The 25,584-nt window shown below is 41.6% G+C and overlaps 1 protein-coding gene across 1 annotated transcript in view; it reads left to right on the forward strand.

The window, feature by feature from the left end:
* Positions 1-25,584, forward strand: part of MELK (maternal embryonic leucine zipper kinase) — a 93,684-nt gene that overhangs the window by 64,800 nt on the left and 3,300 nt on the right. Inside the window, exons 7-15 of the mRNA XM_075851389.1 lie at positions 2,052-2,144; positions 2,310-2,408; positions 2,510-2,578; positions 2,758-2,856; positions 4,767-4,853; positions 5,621-5,749; positions 12,478-12,612; positions 12,746-12,965; positions 23,613-23,700. Of these exons, the coding sequence (XP_075707504.1) occupies positions 2,052-2,144; positions 2,310-2,408; positions 2,510-2,578; positions 2,758-2,856; positions 4,767-4,853; positions 5,621-5,749; positions 12,478-12,612; positions 12,746-12,965; positions 23,613-23,700 (1,019 nt within the window). The remainder of the gene's footprint in view (positions 1-2,051; positions 2,145-2,309; positions 2,409-2,509; positions 2,579-2,757; positions 2,857-4,766; positions 4,854-5,620; positions 5,750-12,477; positions 12,613-12,745; positions 12,966-23,612; positions 23,701-25,584) is intronic.

A 25,584-nucleotide genomic window follows, 5' to 3' on the forward strand; every position in this document is an offset into this window, starting at 1 on the left:
TGCTAATACACATGCCCAGCGGCTGTCCTACTGAACAATAGGACCTGCATAGAGGACGGCATTCCTGCTAATGCACATGCCCAGCCGCTGTCCTACTGAACAATAGGACCTGCATAGAGGACGGCATTCCTGCTAATGCACATGCCCAGCGGCTGTCCTACTGAACAATAGGCCCTGCATAGAGGACGGCATGCCTGCTAATACACATGCCCAGCGGCTGTACTACTGAACAATAGGCCCTGCATAGAGGACGGCATGCCTGCTAATGCACATGACCAGCGGCTGTACTACTGAACAATAGGCCCTGCATAGAGGACGGCATGCCTGCTAATGCACATGCCCAGAGGCTGTCCTACTGAACAATAGGACCTGCATAGAGGACGGCATGCCTGCTAATGCACATGCCCAGCGGCTGTCCTACTGAACAATAGGCCCTGCATAGAGGACGGCATGCCTGCTAATGCACATGCCCAGCGGCTGTACTACTGAACAATAGGCCCTGCATAGAGGACGGCATGCCTGCTAATACACATGCCCAGCGGCTGTACTACTGAACAATAGGCCCTGCATAGAGGACGGCATGCCTGCTAATGCACATGCCCAGCGGCTGTCCTACTGAACAATAGGACCTGCATAGAGGACGGCATGCCTGCTAATGCACATGCCCAGAGGCTGTCCTACTGAACAATAGGACCTGCATAGAGGACGGCATGCCTGCTAATGCACATGCCCAGCGGCTGTCCTACTGAACAATAGGCCCTGCATAGAGGACGGCATGCCTGCTAATGCACATGCCCAGCGGCTGTACTACTGAACAATAGGCCCTGCATAGAGGACGGCATGCCTGCTAATACACATGCCCAGCGGCTGTACTACTGAACAATAGGCCCTGCATAGAGGACGGCATGCCTGCTAATGCACATGCCCAGCGGCTGTCCTACTGAACAATAGGACCTGCATAGAGGACGGCATGCCTGCTAATGCACATGCCCAGCGGCTGTCCTACTGAACAATAGGCCCTGCATAGAGGACGGCATGCCTGCTAATACACATGCCCAGCGGCTGTACTACTGAACAATAGGCCCTGCATAGAGGACGGCATGCCTGCTAATGCACATGCCCAGAGGCTGTCCTACTGAACAATAGGCCCTGCATAGAGGACGGCATGCCTGCTAATACACATTCCCAGCGGCTGTACTACTGAACAATAGGCCCTGCATAGAGGACGGCATGCCTGCTAATGCACATGCCCAGAGGCTGTCCTACTGAACAATAGGCCCTGCATAGAGGACGGCATGCCTGCTAATACACATTCCCAGCGGCTGTACTACTGAACAATAGGCCCTGCATAGAGGACGGCATGCCTGCTAATACACATGTATGTCCTGGTTGATGGAACACATCATGAGCAACGCAGAATAACAAAGGACCTTCCACGGACGACAATGGAGCTTTTATCACACAAACTAGACATATTCATTTGGGGCATACTTTGGGCTAACACTCCCCCCTTTTTTAAGTGTAGTTTTCTAAATCTACTTGTTGTGTATCCAATCTGTTTACCATAACACAGGTTTAACATCGTAAATCTATTGCAATTTGATAAATTATTAATATATGGACTGAGGATCTGACTCATTTTAGTTAATTTTTATTTATTTTTTTGCTACATGTGTATGGGGTTTTCAAGTTCCCATTCACGTTTTATTGTACTATATATTGCTGTAGAATCTGCAGCATGTTAACTCTCTCTCTCAGGTCAGGATCACACTTTTTTTTTTTTTTTTTTATCCAAAGCCAGAAGTGGATCCAAAAGGAAGGAAAGGTAAAGACCGATTCACCTCCTTTCTTTTGGGTCCACTCCTATGTTTGGCTGAAATACAGAGCCAAAAACTGTATCAAAACTGTGATCCTGGCCTAAAGGTATGTGGACACTGCAGAATTTATTTTTTATTGGTTAAAAAAACAAATCCCAAACAGTCCCTAAAGATAGTAGCATGATGACTGTGTTTGTAACACTAAATTCTGCTGTCTTTCTTTTCCATGTATAGGGTGGGATGGATTATCACTTAATGACCTGTTGTGGAAGCCCAGCATATGCAGCTCCTGAACTTATACAAGGAAAAGCATATATCGGCTCTGAGGTAAAGTAGTCCCTAGATATAACCTACAGCTGCGTGTTGGAAGGGTTTGACTCTAATCCCACTTAGAAATTAGTTTACTATTGTTGGACTACACTAAACCGTACTAGTGAATGTATATGAACTGTTAATAATCCAGCATGGATGGATAACCGTGTGTATTTCCAGGCAGACATCTGGAGCATGGGAGTGCTGATGTATGCACTAATGTGTGGCTACCTTCCATTTGATGATGACAATGTCATGGTCTTATATAAAAAGATAATGGTAAGTTATTTTCTTATATTGGAGGGGAAATCCATATTTATAATGTTTCAATTCCTGAAGGGCCTTTTTTATTTTTTTTTATTTTATTCTTTTCTCTACAGAGAGGTAAATATGAAATTCCAAAATGGCTTTCACCTGGGAGTGTGCTGCTGCTCAGTCAAATGCTTCAGGTAATGACTAAGCACCTTTTCTGTGGACTTACAGGAATCCTTTATCGTGGGAATATATATACAAAAATATAAATTTGGCTTGTGGAGATATATATATATATATATATATATATATATATATATATAGATAGATAGATTCTCCCGATCAAATACTATAAAATATGTGTGCTATCTTTTAGGTGGATCCCAAAAAAAGGGTTTCAGTGAAGCATCTTTTGAGACACCCGTGGCTTATTCAAGGCTACCACTGTCCTGTGGAATGGTATAGTAAATGCCCTGTAAGTATTCTAGTTATTCAGTGTTCTTTCTGTTCTCCCTCCATTTGCTCTGCTGACGCTACGGGAGCACCACAATTCCGGCAGAAATTGCACCAACCAGTGGTGTACATAGCATGTGCTAAATGTTTTTTTTTTTTTATAGACCCTTTTCAAGTCTCCCTCAACTACATTGAAATGTTTAGACAGTGTGTGGCTAAGATGTAAAATGCAGCAGATCGATCTATACGTATTACTTATTTTTTTGGCGCAAAGTGAAGTATGCCAGGCATGAGGGGGACATGTAAGAAGTGGCTACATGTCTAGTGAGTTGCGCCAAATTTATCAGTGTGCACCTTTTTGATAAATGGGGTGCAGTTTTGTCTGTCTAGTATAATTTTATCCTGCCTAGCCTTAGGACACTTAATAAATCTGTCCCAAAATTGTGATCACTGGGATCCTTTATCTTAGAGCTGAATTGACTATACTGGAAATCAAAATTCACTGTAGCTGCTTTACTAATAGGCCAGCAGGTAGTTTTTATGATAGATTCTATTTACATAGTACTTTCTATGTTATGGAGTGTAATAGGACCCTAGCACAAGACGGCACTCGTCTGCTCATTTCACGAGGAGCATTGTTTTGGTTATGTAAAGTGGTTGAGCACTCATTACTACGATCGCACGTCCCCATGCATTCCTATCATATTGTGTAAACCGGGAGATGGGCTGCCGACAACATTGCTGCAGAAACAAGCGTTCACATGAATGCTCGTTTGCCAGATAATTGGCCCGTCTAAAAGCATTCCCGTTTTTGTTGGTTTAGGAAGCATAAGAAACGTTTGAAGTGAGTATATCTTTATTACTCTAATCATTCTAATAAAGTTAAAAAAGGTCCGACAGCACAAAAATAAATGCATTCATGGATCAAATACAAATGTATAAGTATATTACAGCTAAACATGAATCCTCCATTGTGATATTAGTGCAAAACCGAAGGAGTGAAGTGCAATAGTTCAAGAAAATTCAGATATGTTAGTATACGTGTATGCTGTAAGTAGGCTTATTTAAAAGAAAAAAAAAAAGAAAAAATTCTTCCAAACCCATGTTAGGAAATGTGGGGTCTGTGTACCTTGTAAATGCTTGTTGACTCCTAGGTAGGACAACTATAGAGAATTTGATTTTCAGTTGTAGTTATTTTAGATTATAATCAAAGCTAGAGGTTCAATCAATAACCATGCACCTCCACTCTATTCAATGTCTATGGGACTGACAGATAAAGATGAGCACTATACTTGCTGGGCTCTCGTTCACGTGATCGGTTGGGGTGCCAGCAATCATACCTTTTATCACATATCCTGCGGATCGGTAGTAACTGTTTTTCGTGGGCCAACCCTATTACACGAACACTTTTTTTTTTTTTTTTTTTATAAATTTCTGAAAAGCACAAAGAACCTTTTTGGGATTCTGACTATTAAGATACTTTAGTGCTCATCAGAAAGGGCTTTAGGGCTTTCCTACTAGATACGTGAATGACAGATCAATAACATATGCTTTAAATGTCCGTTTGGTGGGGCTCTGACGTCTGGAGCACCATGGGCCTGAGATATAAGAATAGCTGACTGACCGTGCATCACCCAAACTTTAATGGAGAGCGACTATGCATGTGCTGCCCACTCTGCTGGGAACAGGGTACTAGGCACCCCTATTCCTGGGATTGGTAATGGTACTAGTGGTGGGACTTTCGCTGATCAGACATTTGTGGCATATTCTATCGACCAGCTAACACCCTTAAATCTGGCATTCTTCTAAAATTATTCCAGGAGGCTTTATTTTAATTACAAAAAAAAAAAAAATACTAACTTGGCTTCAGTTTGGATGCGTGATCAGGAATAAAAATAAGCTATTGATTGATCTTTATTTTTTGGCCTTTAGCTTGGATACATGGATGAAGATTGCATTACAGAGCTATCTGTATATAACAAGCACAGTAAAGAAAGCATGTCGCGTCTGATCTCTGAGGTATTCCGTAATTTTCCACAACTTCCCATAATACCGTACGAACTTCCATTAGATAATATAGTTGTGTACGGTTTTACAACCATCGTGTACATAGTTTGTGTTACAGTAACACTATTTCCTGAGCAATGTTACTCCAAAATGTATATCCTCAACTGAGATTGCTCTACGATTGAAAATATTAGTGTCAGTTCTATTTCTTAGTGTTTTTGGGTCTTTAGGATCACCATATAAACCTTTTGCTTTACTGATTTCTAAAACCACCAAGGAACAGATCATTGCACTACAACAGGAGATTTAGGGCAAATTCATACGTGGAAGATTTGTTGCGAATTTTCTGCACTGAAAAAAAGTTTCCATCTGAATTAGTGCAAACCTCATTCATATATACAGGACAGATATTTATTTTCTGCACCAATTCTGCCACGTTTGAACATAACCTTAGAATCCTCTTTTAAGCTAGCCCTCAGTGAGGTGGAATTGCACTGCGATCACACAATTGGCAAAAACTACCCGTAGAAGCTTTTTGCTGTGATACACAAGGGTGAGAGAAAAAAAAGCACCCATGCTACCATTCCTAGGTGCAAATGTGGCACAACTGACCATAATGCTGGAAAAACTGCAACCAAAAATAACCCTCAGTATCAATGTTACTAGAGGGGGTTAAAATATAGAATTTATAGGCTGGGCTCCCAAAGTCATTGGCTTAATTATCACATTATTAAAAGTTAATCCGTATTTGTTTTAATTTGTAACCGGTTCAATTCTAGTGGAATTATGATCACACTACGGCCACCTATCTACTGCTTCAAACCAAGAAAAGCCGAGGAAAGCCTGTTCGTTTGGTACGTGCTTCAGCTTCTGTGGAGCCCTCCGCTTCAAGTTTTAAGGAGCTTCGGGTATGTGTATATCTAACAAAGTAGCTTTCTGATAAGTCTTGGCAAAATGTACAAACGTGGTGTAGGGTTGCAATGCTTCGAGTACGAAAACCTGCCTGTTTAAGCAGTCGAAGATTTCTGTAGGTGATTTAGGAGTCCGGACACTATGAAGCCTGCCATAGTATCCACTAATCTTCAGATGTGTTGAACTAGAACTTCTCGTATTCTTAAGCTGTCCATACACTTAACCCCTTAATGACCGGGCATGTTTGTACCTTAATGACCAAGCCAGATTTGTCAAATCTGGTATGTCTGACTTTATCAGAGAATAACTCTGTGAAAGTTTTGAATATCCAAGTAATTCTGACATTGTTTTTTCGTCACATGTTGTACTTTATTTTAGTGGTAAAAGTAGACTGATACAATTTGTGGAAATTAATAAAAAAATAGAAAAATGGAAGAAATTTCGTAAAAAGGTGAAAAAAAAAATCACTTTTTTTCTTAAAAGTATCAGTTTGAAGACCAATTTCTTTGTAAAGCGACCATGAGAATGAAGAAACACACCCCAAAATCGATCACCCTGTTTTCAAAAATACCCACATTGTGGCCCTAATGCGCTGCCTGGACACACGGCAGGACCGAAAAGGAAGGGAGCACCCGGAGGCTTTCAGGACTCATATTTTGCTTGAAAATGTTTTAGGCCCCACTGTACATTTGGAGAGGCTCTGAGCTGCCAGAACGATAGAAACTCCCCATAAACGACCCCATTTAGAAAACTAGACCCCATAAGGTATTTATTTAGGGGTATAGTAAGTATTTTGACCCCACAGTTTTTTTGCTAAATTTAATGCATAGCATGTGAAAAAAACAATTATTTCACTTTTTTCATAAAAAGTATCAGTTTGAAGACCGATTTCTTTGTAAAGCGAACATGAGAATGAAGAAACACACCCCAAAATCTATCGCCCTCTTTCTCCTGTTTTCAATAATACCCACATTGTGGCCCTAATGCGTTGTTTTGACACACGACAGGGCCCCAAAGTAAGGGAGCACCCGGAGGCTTTCAGGACTCATATTTTGCTTGAAAATGTTTTAGGCCCCACTGTACATTTGGAGAGGCTTTGAGCTGCCAGAACGATAGAAACTCCCCATAAACGACCCCATTTCGAAAACTAGACCCCTTAAGGTATTTATCTAGGGGTATAGTTAGCATTTTGACCACACAGGTTTTTCGCTAAATATATTGGAATTAGTCTGTGAAAATTAAAATGTACTTTTTTTCTGAAACAACATAGACCTTTTTATTATTTGCAAGGAATAACGAAGAAAATGCACCCCAACATTTGTAAAGCAATGTCTCCTGATTACGACAATACCCCATATGTAGTAATAAACTGCTGTTTGGACCCACAGCAGTGCTCAGAAGGGAAGGAGCGCCATTTGGATTTATGATTTTGCTGGAATGGTTTTCGGTGCCATGTCGCATTTGCAATGCACTGGAGGGACCAAAATAGTGGAAACCCACCAAAAGTGGGTTTTGGAAAAACCTTCAAGGAATTTTTCTAGGGGTATAGTGAGCGTTTACACCCCACGGGTCTTTTGCAGAGTTTATTAGAATTAGGGCGCGAAAATTAATATCAACATTTTTTTTCAACTAAAATGTTGCATTTTCTCATTTTCACAAGGGATAAAGGAGGAAAAAAAACAACCATTTTTTATAAAGCAATTTCTCCCGAGTACGGAAATACCCCACATGTGGTCATAGGTTTTTTCATAAGAAATGAATTAACCCTTTCAGGACTGATCCATTTTTTGCTTTCATATTTTAGATTTTCACTCCCCGCTTTCCAAGAGCCATAACTTTTTTATCTACTATACTATGTTTCCATCAATAGAGTGGTGTGAGGGCTTATTTCTTGCGGGAGGAGCTGCAGTTTTTATTGGTACCATTTTTTGGTACATAAAGTGATTCAAAAGTTGTATTACTTTTTTTTTTTTTTTTTTTTTTTTTTTTATAGAGCGAAGGTGACCACAAAATAAACTGATTTTGGCGGTTTCAATTATTATTTTTTTTTTAAGGTGTGCACTGTGCAAATTAAATGGTATATTGTAATAGTTCGGACTTTTACAGACGTAGCGATACCAATTTTGTTAATTTTTTTACATTACTTTAAAAAAAAAAAAAAAAATACTAACTAATTCTTCTACACATTTTATTAATCAATCCCCTTAGGGGACTTGATCCAGCGATCATTGGATCACTGGTACAATATACTGCAATACTAATGTATTGCAGTATATTGTTGTTCTTACAGGCTTCTGTAACAGAGCGATCGCTGTTCCTGTCCGTTAGTACCGAGGCGGCCTGCTGTAATACACAGCCGACACCCGCAGCGTATGGAGCGGGCTCAGCACGTGAGCCGGCTCCATACATCAACCGCCGCACCATGACGGGCAATTAAGTCATAGTGCGCAAAGGGGTTAATGCGCAGCGGATGGTTTAAAGTGAAAATTGCAATTTTCCACTGATATGCCATTTTAGTGCATAATATGTTGTGCCCAGTTTGTGCCACAGAAGATAAATACCTCAAAACGTTAAGCGGATTCTCTCGGGTATGGCGACGCCATATATGTGTGGGCGCAAACTGCTACTTGGGCACGCTGCAGACCTCAGAAGGGAGGTAGCGCCATTTTGCTTTTGGAGCGCAGATTTTGCTTGGCAGTAGTTTTGTTTGGGGTTTTGCTGGTATTTCAGTTTATAATTTGGGAGGCATGTGTAATCTGTGTGGAGAACATCAGGGCATAATAAGAGGGTATAAAAATGGGGTATATAAATAATATTTCATAGATATGTGCCCGGTGTCGCACTGATAAATGGTGCCCGATCTTATCCACTTTTGGACACTGCACATTTTGCATCGCCATATTCTGAAAGCCAGAACTTTTTTTTATTTTTAGATCACTTTTTATTCAATTTTTTTGCAATCCTGAGCAAAAAACAGGAATTCTGACACCGTTTTTTAGGTTTTCTTTTTGCGGCGCTCACCGTATGCTATAAATGAAATTTTTACTTTATTCTGCGGGTTGGTATGATTACGGCGATACCATATGTATATAGGTTTGGTCCTTTTTTTTTTTTTTTTTTTTTAGCGTTTGTACAATAAAATGACTTATTTATAAAAATAAAAACATTTCTGTGTCACCATATTCTGAGACACATAATTTTTTTTATTTTTTTTAGTCAAAAAAAGCTGTGTAAGAGCTTATTTTTTGCGGGACGGATAGAAGTTTTTATTGGTACTATTTTTTTTGGTACATGCGACTTTTTGATCACTTTTTATTCGTTATTTAGGGAGCGGTGGTGACCAAAAAAATCGTTATTCTGTCGTTTTTTATTGAGTTTTTTTTGGGGTGTTCATCGTGCGGGAAAAATAACATTACAGTTTTATAGTTGGGGTCGTTACGAACGCTGTGATGCAAAATATGTGTACTTTTTTTAAAGTGTTCATTTTTTTTCTATAATAAAAGTCTTATAGGGAAAAAAAAGCTTTTTGTGTTTTATATCACTTAACTTTTATTTTTACACTTTTTTTTGCAAAAATTTTTTTTTTTTACTTTTTTCACTTGTCCCACTAGGGGACATTTAGACTTGCAGATTGTGACGTAACGGTCACTCTGACAGGAAGCCGAGGAGGACCGGCCGGAGGCTGCTCCTCCGAGGCTTCCGTACATGGCAACCCTGAGGTCATTGTCTGACCTCCGATTGCCACGACAAGCATCGGTAGCCCCCACGATCATTTCGTGGGGGCTGCCGATGTGCTTCAAACCACTTAAATGCGGCGACGGCAATCCGTCGCCGCACTTAAGGGGTTAATTGCCAAAAGCAGCGGCGATGGTCCGCTGTCCGGCGAGACTGATATGTCAGCTGTCAGCGCGCGCCTGTCACTCTGTGTTTAAACAGTGACAGTTTTAAATACTGACTAAAATGAACGTCCTGGGGGAGGAACTAGCAGCCGACCAGGATGTTAATTTTCGTCATTGGTCGTGAAAGGGTTAAATAGGCTCTGTCACCACATAAGTGCCCTATCTCCTACATAAGGAGATCGGCGCTATAATGTAGGTGACAGTAATGCTTTTATTTTAAAAAAAACTATTTTCACCACTTTATTAGCGATTTTAGATTTATGCTAATGAGTTGCTTAATGCCCAAGTGGGCGTATTTTTACTTTAGACCAAGTGGGCGTTGTACAGGGGAGTGTATGACGCTGATCAATCAGCGTAATGCACTCCTCTCCATTCATTTAGGCAGCGCGTAGGATCCTTTTAGATCAGTATGTGCTGTCTTATACTAACACATTAGCAATACTGAAGTGTTTAGACAGTGAATAGACATTCCACTGGATGTCTATTCACAATCTCTGCACTTCGTTACTGTTTTTGTGTTACTTACAGCAGAGCAAGCGTAATGTCGCGAGATTACGCTGTAGATGACCGGTTACAACGAGATTACGCTTGCTCTGCTGTAACTACCACAGAAACCGTAATGAAGTGCAGGGATTGTGAATAGACATCCCGTGGAATGTCTATTCACTGTCTAAACACTTGAGTATTGTTAATGTGTTAGATCCTTATGTGTTTTCTTATACTAACAGGATCCCTATGCGCTGTGTAAATGAATGGAGAGGAGTCATGAGGCTGATTGGTCAGCGTCATACACTCCCCTGTACAAGCCCACTTGGTCTAAAGTAAAACCACACCCACTTGGGCATTAAGAAACTCATTAGCATAAATCTAAAATCGCTAATAAAGTGGTGAAAATAGATCTTTTTTTTTTTTTTTTAAATAAAAAGCACCGCTATCACCTACATTATAGCGTCTATCTCCTTATGTAGGACATAGGGCACTTATAATGTGGTGACAATCTCTTTAAGATAGCGGTTCCTCCCGACTCCTGCATGTAGATGCAAAGTTGGTGGAGTGTACATGTGTATTCAATGGGTAGAGAGAAATAAACCGCTGCCAAACACCTCTGGCAATGGCTTTGCTCCCGCGGGATGTGGCATGTTGAAATACTGATAGGACAGCGGCTCTGACGTAGCTCCACCTCCTGCGAATCGCTGGTGTTGACGCCCACCTGTCAAGTATAGGCTAGTTTGCATAATTAGAAAAAAGCTCAACTAGTCTTTTTGGGACACAACTTTCACGATCATTATCTGACAGTTCTTATTAGATGGGAAATAGGGCGTTACTAAAGTAGTGACAGATCCTCTTCAAGTTCGAATACCCATTCTACTTTTTTTTTTTTTATTTGTAAAGGAAAACATTGTTATGCTGTTGCCGGGAATAAATCTTTGCCATGCATTACAACTGCTTTCATTTTCCAACATTTTCTCTGCAGTGGTCACTCCAGGGAGCTGCAACTTCACCTACCATTAGACTGGGTTCACACGACTTATTTTCAGACGTAAACGAGGCGTATTATGCCTCGTTTTACGTCTGAAAATAGGGCTACAATACGTCGGCAAACATCTGCCCATTCATCTGAATGGGTTTGCTGACGTACTGTGCAGACAACCTGTCATTTACGCATCGTCGTTTTGACAGCTGTCAAACGATGACGCGTAAAAATACAGCCTCGGCAAAAGAAGTGCAGGACACTTCTTTCAGACGTAATTTGAGCCGTTCTTCATTGAACTCAATGAAGCACAGCTCAAAATTTACGGCTGTCAGAGAAGCCTCGCAAAATGCGAGGAGGAGCATTTGCGTCTGAAACGAGGCAGCTGTTTTCTCCTGAAAACTGTCTGTCTTTTCAAACGTAAAAGCCTGCTACTGTGTGCACATACCCTTAACCGCTCACCCCTAGGTTTCTAAAGCCGAACCCCTGTTACAATCTATAAAGATTTATTTGTTTTCATCATTGGATTCATAGGATTTGAAACAAAATCTTCTAAGATACTGTTCACACCATGTTTGTGGTGTATAGCTCCGATGTGTACACACACGCTCTATATTGCTTGGTATCCTCAAATGACTCTCAAACAAAGTTTGCATTGTTGCCTGTAGAGCAGAGGTTTGTTACTTGGAGTCTCTAAGGGTATGGTCACACAACAGGAGTTTCTACAACTGAATATCTGTTCCTTTCATATGCAGCAAATCTGCCACGTGTGAACATACCGAATGGTTTATTCAGAGATGTCGGCCCTTTATTTTTTATTTATTTTTTATTGGCGGTCACATGGCTACATGTATTTCTATGGGGCTGTTTACACTTCCTTTGTTTTAAAGAATAGGACATGTCCTATTGTCTGTTTTCACGGATCCCTCAGACCCCAGTCTACGAGGATCCATGAAAACTGGTCCCGCTCTGTTGAAAAACAGCCGTTTTTTGCGGCCGATTTTAACACATGCTCGTTTGAATAAGGTTTAACACACAGTGCGCACAAATTCCTTAATTTTGCACTCTGCACACAGGATGTAATCTGAACAGCTGCCTACCATCACAGTGGCAGTCTCCTAGAATAACAGCAGGTAATTTGGTTTCTCCACAGCTCTCTTGATCCTAATATCCAATCACTCAGGATAATGGCGATAAATAACAGAATTATTACAATTCGCGAATATACAACTGAAGGGTCGGCTTTGACTTGCACTTCAACAATACATTTGATAGTGTGATAAATGTTTTATATATTTTAAGCTTGTCATGACAACTATTTATCCTTTTTATAATCGCATTTTTTTATTTTAAGACGTGGAACAAGTTGAATTTTGAAGAGGCGGATAATGATCTCCCATATGTATTTGGATCCATGGAGTTCTCAGATGATGAGCTATTTTTTGAAGACTGTACTTACAGTGGTGTAGAACCGATAACTATGAAAGAGGTATGGAAATAGAGTGTGTGTGTGTGTGTGTGTGTGTGTGTGTGTGTGTAATTTACACACAAAATATCGAAAGTGAGTTGAAGAATAGGGATTTTGAACATCTTATACTCAAGCTGTCTTGTTCTTTGTGTAGCGTGCTAAATTTCGTGCTGAATTGAATAGTGTGGATTCGGCTCCTACAACACCGAAGAAGCAAAAGACTCAAATAAAACACAGAGAAGATAAAGAAAACTCTGACACCAAGCTATCCAAGAATGAAGGTCCTTTTTTGCATCCAGCACCCTGGACTCCTGTCACAAAGAAGAAGGGTATACTTACCACTCCTAACACCACCCCTATGGCTCCAGGAAAAGGTAGTTTTGCCTTCCATATAGCTTTGAAGACACTGGCCTTTGTGAACCTATTAAAGGGCTTTTTCAGTCCCTAAAATTTGATAGGCCATCAATAGCTGATCGCTCGGGGTCTCTGACCCCCACCAATCAGCTTTTTCGAGGGGGGTGCAGTACTCGTACCAGCGCTGCTTCCCCTTCATTTCTACTTGCTTTCTGTGAATCGTCGACACAGATGTAGTGGTGATTCACAGGTATTGCATCCTTCTCCCATTCACTTAACTGGGAGAAGGCTGCAATACTGTGATTACCGCTACATCTGTGTCGACTTCACAGTGCGCAAGTAGAAATAAAGAGGAAAGCAGCGCTCGTACGGGTGCTGTACCCCCCTTCAAAACAGCTGATCGGAGGGGGTCCTGGGAGTCTGACCCCCTATCCTGAGAATAGGCCATCAATTTGTATGGATTGCAAAACCCCTTTAAAGTGTAACTAAACTTTCAAGCTTCTGACATGTCAGAAATGTGTTAAATTTAGTTACCCTTTAATGTAGCTGCAATTAAAATATAAGTGTTAAGTCATGATGCACATTGTTAGCTGATGAACCCTTTCACTGCCGCAATAACTTTTACAGTTTTGACATTCACCAAAAACCTGAATTATTTAAAAACCGCCATTTTGTAAAAACTCCCTCCAACACTCATGGATGCTTTGATGCAATTTTGCATCAAAGAGTAATGTGTAAAAAAAAATGCATCAAAAAAAATATGTTTATGGCTAAAAGTCTGACCCAAGCAAAGCCTGAGATGCACAACATCTCCTAAAAATAAAAGTTCAAGATATGCAGAGTTCATTCCCGTCACTTGTGCCTATGTCTTCATGCACATTTCTTCACATAATCCCCAGACGTGAAAAGACTAACAATATCAGTGATACTGGTAAACATCTGAAATCGGACCGATAAAGTGCAGGGGTGCAGCTGCTATATTTTCTCATGCCTTTGGTAGAAAAAAAGTGCCCCCCTCAGGGTCACTAAGGCTGCACCAGGGGGGTGAGATGACGAACGGGCTGTAATCTCTCATCACTTTAGCAAGAAGCAAGCCTTTTTCATCCTGCTCGCCCACTTCAAACTAGTACTGCGTCCCAAATATTACACCTATTGCACCTAAAGCTTTAAGTCTATCATTTGGATATGATGGCCTCTGACTGCGGAAGAACAAAAAAAAAAAATCACAGCCAATTTTTTTCCAAGCTCTACTCAAATAATTACAATTTAATAAAAGTTGTGCTGCAAAATAGTGCCAATAAAAACGACGGCTTGTCTCAAAAACAAACCCTCATACAGCTACACTGGTGGGAAAAATATAAATGGCTTTCTCCTGAAAGCCCAAAATAGGCTTTTTTTTTTTAAGGGTTAACTGTCTTTAACCCCTACAAAGACACAGCCTATTTTTTTTTTTCAAATCGGACGTGTTACTTTGTGGTAATAACATCAGAATGCTTTTGCCTATCCAAGCGATTCTGAGTTTTCCCGTGACATGTTGTACTTTGTTAGTGGAAAAATTTGGTAGATCATTTTGGTATTTCTGAAAACGCCAAAAATTTGCATTTTTCTAAATTTAAGCGTATCTGCTTGTAAAACAGATAGTAATACCACACAAAATAGTTACTAGTTAACCTTTCCCATATGTCTACTTTATATTTGCATCGTTTTTTGAACGTCCTTTTATTTTTCTAGGACGTTACGAGGCTTAGAACTTTAGCATCAATTTCTCACATTTTCAAGAAAATTTCAAAAGGCAATTTTTTTTCAGGGTTCAGTTCTGAAGTGGTTTTGAGGGCCTTATATATCAGAAAATCCCCATAAATCACCACATTTTGAAAACTGCACCCCTCAAGGTATTCGAATCAGCATTCACAAAGTGCTTTAATTCCTGTGAACCGCCTAAAGGGTTAAAACAAAGTAGAGGGGAAATTTACAAATTTTATTTTTTTTGCCGAAATTAATTTCTAATAAAAACATTTTTTGTAACACCGGTTTTACCCGAGAAATGCAACTTCATATTTTATTGCCCAAATTCTAGAGTTTTTAGAAATATCCCACATGTGGCTCGAGTGCGCTAATGGACTGAAACACAGGCCTCCGAAGCAGAGGAGCACCTAGTGGATTTTAGGGCTTTGTTTTTTTAGATAATAATTTAGGCATCATGTCAGGTTAGAAGAGGTCTTGTGGTGCCAAAACAGTGGAAACACCCCAAAAGTTACCCCATTTTGGAAACTGCACCCCTCAAGGAATTTATCTAGGGGTATAGTTAGCATTTTGACCACGCAGGTTTTTCCGTAATATATTGGAATTAGTCTATAAAAATGAAAAATCTACATTTTTTTTTTTTTTTTTTTTTTTTTTCTGAAAAAACACATTTTTTATATTTACAAGGAATAATGAAGAGAATGCAACCCAACATTTGTAAAGCATCTTCTCCCGATTACGGCAATACCCCATATGTGGTAATAAACTGCTGACTGAACCAACAGAAGGCCTCCGAAGGGAAGGAGCGCCATTTGGGTTTTGAAACACTGATTTTGCTGGATTGTTTTTCGGTGCCATGTCGCATTTGCAACGCCCCGGAGGGACCAAAACCGGGGAAACCCCCCAAAAGTGATCCCATTTTGGAAACTACACCTCTCAAGGAATTTATCTAGGGATATAGATCAGCAGCACAGGACCAAAGACTAGGTTGAGTGCACGCCTCATATATAGGCAGAAGAAAGTGAGGCCGCACTACCAAATATGTGAAAAAATGATCCTTTTATTCCATGTGCGACGTTTCAGCTCCGTGTGAGCCTTTCTCAAGCATAACGGTGTGACACAAAAAGCACATCTATATGCAGATCACAATTCTAAATCCAATCACATACATTTCATAAAACTGTAAAACTAACACACAAAATTGTGTCCATAGGATCCCTTATGGATATATTCATATACATATCCAATAGTACGTGTAAATAGTGTAATCATCATGTTATATTAATAAGACCAATCGATAGGATTGGCAACATATCTGTGACATGTGTATAGTATCACAACAGTTGTATTTATCAAACGTTAAAAACATCCTAACCTCGGTGGATTGGCTGGTGGTGTCCCAGACTGTCCACTGCGCATTAAAATAAAAAAAATTTGTTTCACCACATTCTGAGAGCCGTAAGTTTTTTTTTTTTTTGTTTTTTTTCGGTTGATTGAGCGGTGGGAGGTCTTATTTTTTGCGTGACGAGCTGTCACTTTTTATGTACCAATAAAAAACGAAAAAAAAGTGTTACTTTTTTTTTTTTTTTTTTGAGAGCTAAGGTGACAAAAACCAGCGATTTTGGCGGTTTAAGTTTTTTTTACAGTGTTCACCGTTCTAGTACTGCGATACCATATGTATGTTTTTTTTATGTTTTGCAGCGTTTGCGCAATAAAATCACTTTTTTTTTTAAATAAAATTTATGTTCTGTCACCATATTCTGAGAGCCATAACTTTATTTTTATTTTTTTAGTCAAAGCTGTGTAAGGGCTTGTTTTTTGCGGGACGGGTTGTAGTTTTTATCGGTACTATTTTCAGGCACATGCTACTTTTTGATCGCTTTTTATTCTCTATTTTGGGAGGGGTGGTGACCAAAAAATAGCAATTCTGGTGGTTTTTTTTGGGGTGTTCATCGTGCGGGAAAAATAACTTTTATAGTTTGGGTCGTTACGAACTCGGCGATACCAAATGTGTACTTTTTTTTTTTTTTTAACGTGCATTTTTATTCCTATAATGAAAGTCTTATTCTAGGAAAAAAAGCAGTGTTCGTTTATATAACGTATAACTTTTATTTTTACACTTTTCTTTAAAAACATTTTTATTGCTTTTTTTTACTTATCCCAAAAGGTGACATTTAGACTTGCAGCTTTGATCGCTGCTAGAGTACATTACACTACCTACGTAGTGTAATGTATTCTAACTGTCATTGTGACGTGACCGTCACACTGACAGGAAGCCTCGGAGGACCGGCCGGAGGCTGCTCCTCCGAGGCTTCCGTACATGGCAACCTGGAGGTCATTGTCTGGCCTCCGATTGCCACAACAAGCATCGGCAGCCCCCGCAAGCACTTGGGGCTGCCGATGTGCTTCAAACCCCTTAAATGCGGCGACCGCAATCGGTCGCCGCATTTATGGGGTTAATTGCCAAAATCAGTGGCGATGGTCCGCTGACCGACAAGACTAGAGTCAGCTGTCGGGGACAGCTGACCACCTGGTTCCCGGACACTGTCCGTTAAGACAGTGTGCGCCGGGAACCGCTCCGCAAATGTACGTCCTGGCGTGGGAAGCAAGCCCTCTGCAGGACGTACAGTTGCGGCGCCGCGCGGGAAGAGGTTAAAGCATTTAGAAATGTCGGTTTGAAAATGGACATTGTAAGCTTACTGGCTTAAATGTATAAATGATGATCTCCGGTATCTATCCATTTCAGAGGGTCTTTCTAATTCGAATTTTTTTGGGTCTTTTGGAGTTTCCTCCTTTAAAAAAATAAAAATAAATTGCCCATACTATTTGATCAAGCGTGCTGCCTGGCACCTTCTAAATGCACACAATACTGACAGCCCATTTGTTCCTCAATGTAATATGGCCAGAATGCATCCTACAGAAATGAACATGAGGTATAATGGAAAATCCTCTCCAAAAACACCAAGAAGTGACATGCTGTTTTTTTTCTTTTCCCCAAGGCACTTTTTTAATCCAGCAGTGTAAAAATACACCAAGTGAACAGCACAGTGTATTTCCTATTGAAATCAGCCTGCAAACTGTTTCTCATTGTTTTCAAGTGTATCTTGGAGAGTAAAACAATGCTTTTCTGCTCCAAAATCAGCCAGAAAATAAGCCATGTGAACAAACCCTTAAACAGTTAACTCTTCCCTGCACACCAACTCCTTGCACATGTCGTCTATTTGTCTGTCTGAGGTCACACCCCAGTCTAGCTCTCCGCCTCCCAACAGTTTCCCACCCTTTTTGTCCAGGTATCTCTCTCTACACCCTTGTGGCCCTTTGCAAGTAGGCCTATGCTAACTAGTAGCCTCTGTCCCACCCCTCAGGGGCTATCTTTCCTAGAACTCCATCTTCCACTTTACAATACATGCCCGACCGCACTAATTTTAATCTGTCACCAGACCATACCCAGGTCGTTTCACTGACCGCTCCAGTATCCAGGAAGCCAGCTCTCCAGGACCTTACTCTAAAAGGACACAGACTACCTACTCCAATGACTTTCCAGTCCTCCCCCCCCCCCCCCCCCCGATAGCAATAAATCACAGCACAGCTTTAATTTTCAAGAGTGACATTTTAAATGTGCTTACATAGTGTGAAATAAGATGGTGTCATCGAAGCAAGAAAAAGCTTTTTGCGTGTTCGAATTTGCGAGAACGGGGTCTGTTGTGACAGTACAGCGAAACTCTCTGAATAAATTTGGTAAATGTTCTCCGCATTTCGCGTTGGGTGAAGCAAGTCCAAACCACTGGGTATTTGTCATGCGAAAAGTCCGGACTGTCCAACAATTTCGGAGGAGACAGTGAACAGGATTCGAGCCGTGTACGATCGTAGTCCTAGAAAGTCTACCAGGCTGACTAGTATGGAACTACAGGTGCCACAAACCACGGTATGGCGTATCTTACGAAATCGTCTGCGTTGAAAGCCATACAGATTATATCTTCAAGAGTTTAAACCAGACAAACCTGAAACACCATGATTTTTGCTCTGACTTGCAGGGCCAATTGGAAGAGGGCGAATTCGCTGACAGGCTGGTGTCCAGCGATGATACTTCCATTCACCTCCGTGAGAAGGTCAATTGCCACAGCGGTAGAATTTGTAGGCCAGAAAAACCACATGCCCAAAATAAACGTGTTTTGTGCAATGAGCAGGTGCAAAGTCTACGGTCCCTTCTTTTTTGCAGAGGATATGGTCACTGGCCATCCCATTCCTGTAACATGTCCAGGTAGGCTTATGCCTACGTTTGGCAGATCTTCCTCTATCGGCAGGATGTTGCACCTCCACATTTCGATTTTGGATGTTCGCCGATACCTAACTGGAACGTGGGATCGGCTGCACCGGAAACAATGATTCACTAATGTTGCGCTGGCCTCCATGATTGCTAGATCGAACACCCTGCAACTTCTTTCTGTGGGGCTAAACTGAGTTCTTAGTGTATCTGCCCCCCCCTCCCCACAGGATCTGTGCGGCCTGAGGAAAACGCATCACTGAAACCGTGGAGTCCATATCAGAGGATATGCTTTCACGCGTCTGGACTACCGCCTAAGCATCTGCTGTGTCATCAATGGGAGTCACTTTTATCTATAAAATACAAATGTTCAAACTTGGATAGTGTTTCTTTTAATGTTAATAACTTTGTTCTCTCGTTAATGAATACCTGGGCTATAATTCTGCACCGACCTTTTTGAATCCTAATATCTAATCTATCTATCCCTACATTACATCAGAATATTAAAGCAGCTTTAACTATAGTTGTTTTACTGTATTGTCTGCCCTACTCTGGCAATAGGCCCCTCTTGTCTGCATGCACCTGCTGAGCAAAGATGACAACTGAACTGGATAAATGAAGATGGTGAGCCCTCTAGTGGCCATGTCAATTTAGACATTGAGAACCTGGTTTTGCAAGCCTCTAAACTAAGAAATGATATGTTTTAAAAATGTCAAGATTGAGTGATTGGAAAAAGCGCAAACTTGCGTTCTACAAACAGATTATATAATGTGAAAACGCAGTGCATTTAAGCCCTTGCTGACATTGGCTGTAGGGTTGCTATAGCTGGCAAGGAGGTGAATATTTCTGGCTCCGGTTTTTGGCCACCACCGATGCGGTAACTATAAAGCTATTACATTATTTAAACTGCACCGCGAACCCCGTTAAATAATAAAATTGTGTAGGTGGAAATCTACACCAGGGATATTTTGACCTGTTCGACTGTGCATTGACATTGCTTGAGTTGAGACGTCTACTGATTTGCCTAAATTATGGGGCATTGAAACCTATTCAGAGCCACCTAGAGATATTCGTTAATATAAATCTGACCCAACAGCCTACAAAAAACCCCATTCAAATCATTGGTGGTTTCCATAGAATGTTGACTGTAAACTTAAATCTTCGCTTAGCCTAAGGCCCCATGCACACAAACGTGCTTTTGTGGCCGCAATTCCCCCGAAAATCCACGGGAGAATTGCGGCCCTATTCATTTCTATGGAACCCATTCACGGGACTGTGGTTTCCATGGTCCGTGCATGGCCCAGGAGCCTCATAGGAAATAATGCCCAAGCCATGTGCACGGCCCGCTATTTGCAGGCGGGTCGCGGGTGACACTCCACGGCCGACTGACCGACCCGAAAATCACAGCTGTGCACGTGGCTACGGTCATGTGCATGAGGCCTAAGTTCTCCACCTATAAAGCACCAGGGTCCATTTGTTCAGCATTTTGTCTGTCCACAAACTCTGAGGTGTTTCTTCTGATGTGTACCTATTGCATGTAATTATTTCTGGCTGAATTTCCCCTTTTCGGCATGGCCACACTGCACATCTCCTTTATGCCGGCAGGTGACAAATGTAATTCTATTGCAGCCAAAGTATTGTCATCAGAAAATGACCTATTGTTTAAGTCACGTTTTTATGTTAACCCTCTCATGACGAAGTGTCCTTGATCCCCCTGTGTCCAGGTCAAATTTAATTTCTGATATGCATTTCTTTGAACGATATATTATTGCAACTGCTCTGAACATCACAACTACTTTTACTCTGTTTTTTAGAAGACTTATGAAGCTTTCATTTTCTAGATTCGTTTAATTCCATGGTTCTCATTTTTATTATGAGCAGACAAATCACTAAGGTGAATTTCACACGAACGTGTGTTTTGCGCTTTGCAGTTGCGTGTGTCATCAGTGTTTGGTGCGTGGCTGTGTGATTTTCGAGCATCCTTATGACACACGGTTTTGAGGTTTAGAAAAAGAAATGAAGGAGGTGGTTTTATTTTTCCCTTCATTTCTTAAACTACTGTTGCGCGAATCACGTGCAGCATACGGAAGTGCGTCCGTGTGCTGCGCGTGATTTTCACACACCCATTGAGTTCAATGGGTGCATGATGCGCAAAGAACGCTCAAGTATAGGACATGTCGTGAGTTTCACGCAGCGGGCACACGCGTGAAAAACAAAGTCTGAATGGCCCCATTGCCTTGCATAGGTCCGCACGTATCACGGACGTGAACTACGTTCGTGTAAATAAGGCCTAAATGTGGAAGGATTTTTTTGTCAAACAACCTGAAAAAAAGGCAGTTAAAAACTGATCCACTGTCAGTTTTTCATGGCTATCTTGCATCAGTGTGTCAATTTGAATCCATTTCCCGGCCGTTTGACCGTTTTTAACCGCCATTTACAGTCTGTTTTTCATGGCCGTTAAATAAACTTTTTTTTGTTGTTAGGGTTTTTGTCCTAACACCCTGAAAGCGCTACAGTGCCCACTGTACATAGTGGCCATATAGTGCTACCTAAGCTCCCTCTAGGAGCGGAATCGCCAGCCAGAGCTCTCTGACCAGGGATTCCGCTCCTAAAGGGAGCTTAGGTGGCACCATCTACCGGTGTGGGGGGGGGGGGGGGGTGTGTTTGCCAGGGCTTTGCGATACCTAGAATACAAAGTGCAGCGCTGCTTACACTGAAGCAGCACTGCACTCTCTGCAGCCTGGAACAGGGTTTAAGTGTTAATATGTGACAACTGCACAGGGCATTGGCAGCTGAAACGTATATAACCATATGGCTGTCATGAAGGGGTTAAACACCGTTAAAGAGGCTCTGTCACCACATTATAAGTGCCCTATCTCCTACATAATGTGATCGGTGCTGTAATGTAGAGAACAGTGGTTTTTTATTTTGTAAAACTCATTTTTGAGCAATTATAGATTTATGCTAATGACTTTCTTTAATGCCCAACTAGGCGTTGTTTTTTAACTTTTTGACCAAGTGGGTGTTGTAATGAGAAGTGTATGATGCTGACCAATCAGCGTCTTACACTTCTCTCCATTAATGTCCATTTGTACTTAGCACAGCGTGATCCCGTGAGATCACGCTGTGCTGTCACATACACCCACATTAACGTTACTGGAGTGTCTTGAGAGTGAATAGACATCGCTTCCAGCCAGGACGCGATGTCTATTCAGATTCCCGACACTTGAGGTAACGTTTGTGTGGGTGTATGTTACAGCACAGCGTGATCGCGCTGTGCTGAGTACAAATGGACATCAATTTGGTCTGCGTCCTACACTCCTCTGTACAACGCCCACTTGGTCAAAAGTTAAACGCCCAGTTGTCTATTAAGAAACTAATTAGCATAAATCTATAATTGCTCATAACTTGCTATAAAATGATCATTTATCAAAATAAAAAGCAGTTATCCACATTACAGTGCCGATAACATTATGTAGGAGATAGGGCACTTATAATCTGGTGACAGAGCCTCTTTAACACTGGCCACTGAGCCTCACAATAGACAAATTTTTCTTCTGTAGAGATGAGATGACTGCTGAAAAGTCACTCTTGAACCCCTTCCGTTCAGGTAATTGATCATAACGAAGTGACTATTTCCTTACCTCCTTTAGTCTACTCATATGTTCACATCAGTACCGGTACTTTATGGTATGGTCCTGAGGGGTATTTTGCTAATACCCCTCTTCCCTCTAAGAATGTACCATATTTAGAAAATTATATCTCTGCCTATTTTTTTTTTTGTATGATCATCATTTATTACTGTACTTTTGATCTTGTTGCCTGTTAAACCATCTATATATACATATTAAGTATCTTGGCTTAAAACACACTATTGAGACTAATCATTTATTTATTTTTTCTTGTACAACAGAGCCAATTTTTTACTGGCCTCTATGTAAATCATAGGTTTCTGTTTCCATCACCATTGATTTCAATGTTGACGGATCCGGCGCCAATGGTTTCAGTTTGTCTCTGTTGTGCAAGGGTTCTGTCATTTTGACCGGAAGAATACTGTAATAGACTACGCTATTGATTCAGTCAAAACTATGGAACCCTTGCACAACGGAGGCCAACTGAAACCATTGACACCGGATCCGTCAACATTGAAATCAATGGTGATGGAAACGGAATCCTACGGTTTCAGTTTGTGTCAGTCAGGGCTCCGTTCCGACGGAAAGCTCGAACGGAGCCCTGACGCAGATGTTAGAACATAGCCTTACAGAGCATGCCTTGAAAACTCTTCCATTGAAGTCAATGGCTGCCCCAGGTTTCATTATCTGGCATGTGTATGCACACGCACGTGTGTGTTACCAGAGGATGAATCCATTCCCCAACTCGAATAGAGCAGAATCCATAGAACCGGTAACCGCACCAGGACTACTTCCTTTCTTGAGGTTCAGGTGTGAGCTGAAATGTTGCTTGCTTGGTTGTGATTAAACCAACAGTTTTTCATCAGTGTGTGTCATTTACTTTAAGGAACTTTCATTTTTCATACACAAGGTAGGGATGCATACGCCCGACCTATACCTGATGAAAGGCTCAGATTTGATGTGAACAGTGCTTTAAAGTTGCCTTTATTTAAAATATTTATTCACGGTTTGACGGTGTTCTTTTGCAGAAAAAAATTCTACAAACAAAGAAACTTCTATAAAGAAAGTTGTCCAGGCCAACTGTGAAATGATCTCTGTAATAAGTCCAGAACGACGGTAAGGGACCACAATTATGGCTCTTCCGAAGTATTTGTGTAGCACATGATTTATTTCAAGGAGTTGTATGGCTCTGACAACTGCCATCTATCTGTTAGAGTATTTTAGCGTAGGGGCGTATTAGATGGGTCCCTGTCTTGCCCAATGCGGGGAGCCGCTACAAAGAGAAACTCCTGGAGGGCCAAAATTGTCCATGTATTGCATGAATTGTCCATTTAATTTCAATTGGTGTCTGTCACAGCGCGGGGTGTGGACCCACTGAGCCGTACCGCGTAGCGGAGTAGCAGCTGGCCAACAAGGTACAAAACAATGTCTATAGTTCAGAACGGGTACCTGAGGCATTGTAGACAGTAGCGGGAGCATGACTTTACTTTCACAGCAGGTGGCGCCGCGGAAGCAGTGGGAGGCACGACTTGACTTTCACTTGTAGATACGATAGCACAGGATACAGGGTACAGGCAGCAGGAACGGGTAACACTGGGAACTGGAAAACACTGGGAGACAATTTGCAAGACAAACTTAGGTATACAAAAACGCTCAGGCAATGAACCAGTGGGCAGAGCCCCTTATTATAGTCCAGCAGCCATTTGGGCTTATAATTGATGGGTAACAGCTGGACGCGTACTTTAAGGCAGTGCGCGGGCGCGCGCTCCCCCTGCGGGAATCAGTCAGAGGACTACCGTGCCGGTGTCTCCCTGGAGGGAGCTGACGCCGTGAAGAAAGATGTCCATGGCCGGGATCATCAAGGGGTAAGTCTAAACGACAACCCCCGGCCATAGACGTTAGTGTCGTGTAATGCTTCATTTCCCCATTGTTGCTGAATGGGAAATGAAGACTTGTTGGCTGCATTTCCTGGCAATAACGTCTGATTTGTAGGGTCATGGCAACTCCTTATCAGGGGGACCTGTTGCGTACTGAAGGGTTGCAAAATTGGACAACTTTTAATCGAGATTGAGTGCTTAAAGGGATTTTCCACTAACTGACAACTGATGACCTATCAACCTATAGGTCATCCGTATATGATCGGTGCGTGTCCGACACCTGGACCCGGCACCGATTGGCTGCCTCGGGGCACCGGATGTCCATGCCGGAAGCAGATGGCTCCCTACTCGAGAGGAGTAGAGCTGTAGTTCTGCAGCACGGCCGCTATGCAATGTACGGAGTCATCTACTTTCGGCTGCATAGTGTGCAATGGCAGCCGGGGCAACTGATAGGTTGTCAGTATATGATCGGTACGGGTCTGACACCCAGACCCCGCACCTATCTGGTGGATAGGTCATCAATTGTCCGGTAGTGGAAAAGCCCTTTTAAGCTTTTTAGTGTTCGTTTAATTTCAATTGGCTCCCCAAGCATAAATATCAGGGACTGCACTGTATAGAGGTGTGTTTCGTTATGCACCTATACCCATTCAGTGGTTCTTTGTATGAGCTGTTACATAAAAATATTTTTATTTTTATTTTTTAAAATTTTAATATATATTCGTTTTCTGTGCTAGAGACCTAACCAGAAGTTAATGCATCATGTTCCCTAACCATCTAGTTCCATTATCGTAATAGTGTCCTCTAAGGCTGGATTCACACGAGCATGTTTGGTCCGTAAAGGACGGAACGTATTTCGGTACAGGGAACACAGTGCAGGGAGCCGGGCTCCTTTTATCACAGTTATGTACGATGCTAGGAGTCCCTGCCTCGCTGCAGGACAACTGTCCCATACTGTAATCATGTTTTCAGTAGGGGACAGTAGTTCCACGGAGAGGCAGGGACTCCTAGCGTCGTACATAACTATGATGCTAGGAGCCCGGCTCCCTCCAGTGTGTTCAGTCTGGGACTTGCGGACGAAATACGGTCTGTCCTTTACGGACCGAACATGCTCGTGTGAATCCAG

The sequence above is a fragment of the Rhinoderma darwinii genome, chromosome 1 (genome assembly GCF_050947455.1).
Source record: "Rhinoderma darwinii isolate aRhiDar2 chromosome 1, aRhiDar2.hap1, whole genome shotgun sequence".
Classification (NCBI taxonomy): domain Eukaryota; kingdom Metazoa; phylum Chordata; class Amphibia; order Anura; family Rhinodermatidae; genus Rhinoderma; species Rhinoderma darwinii.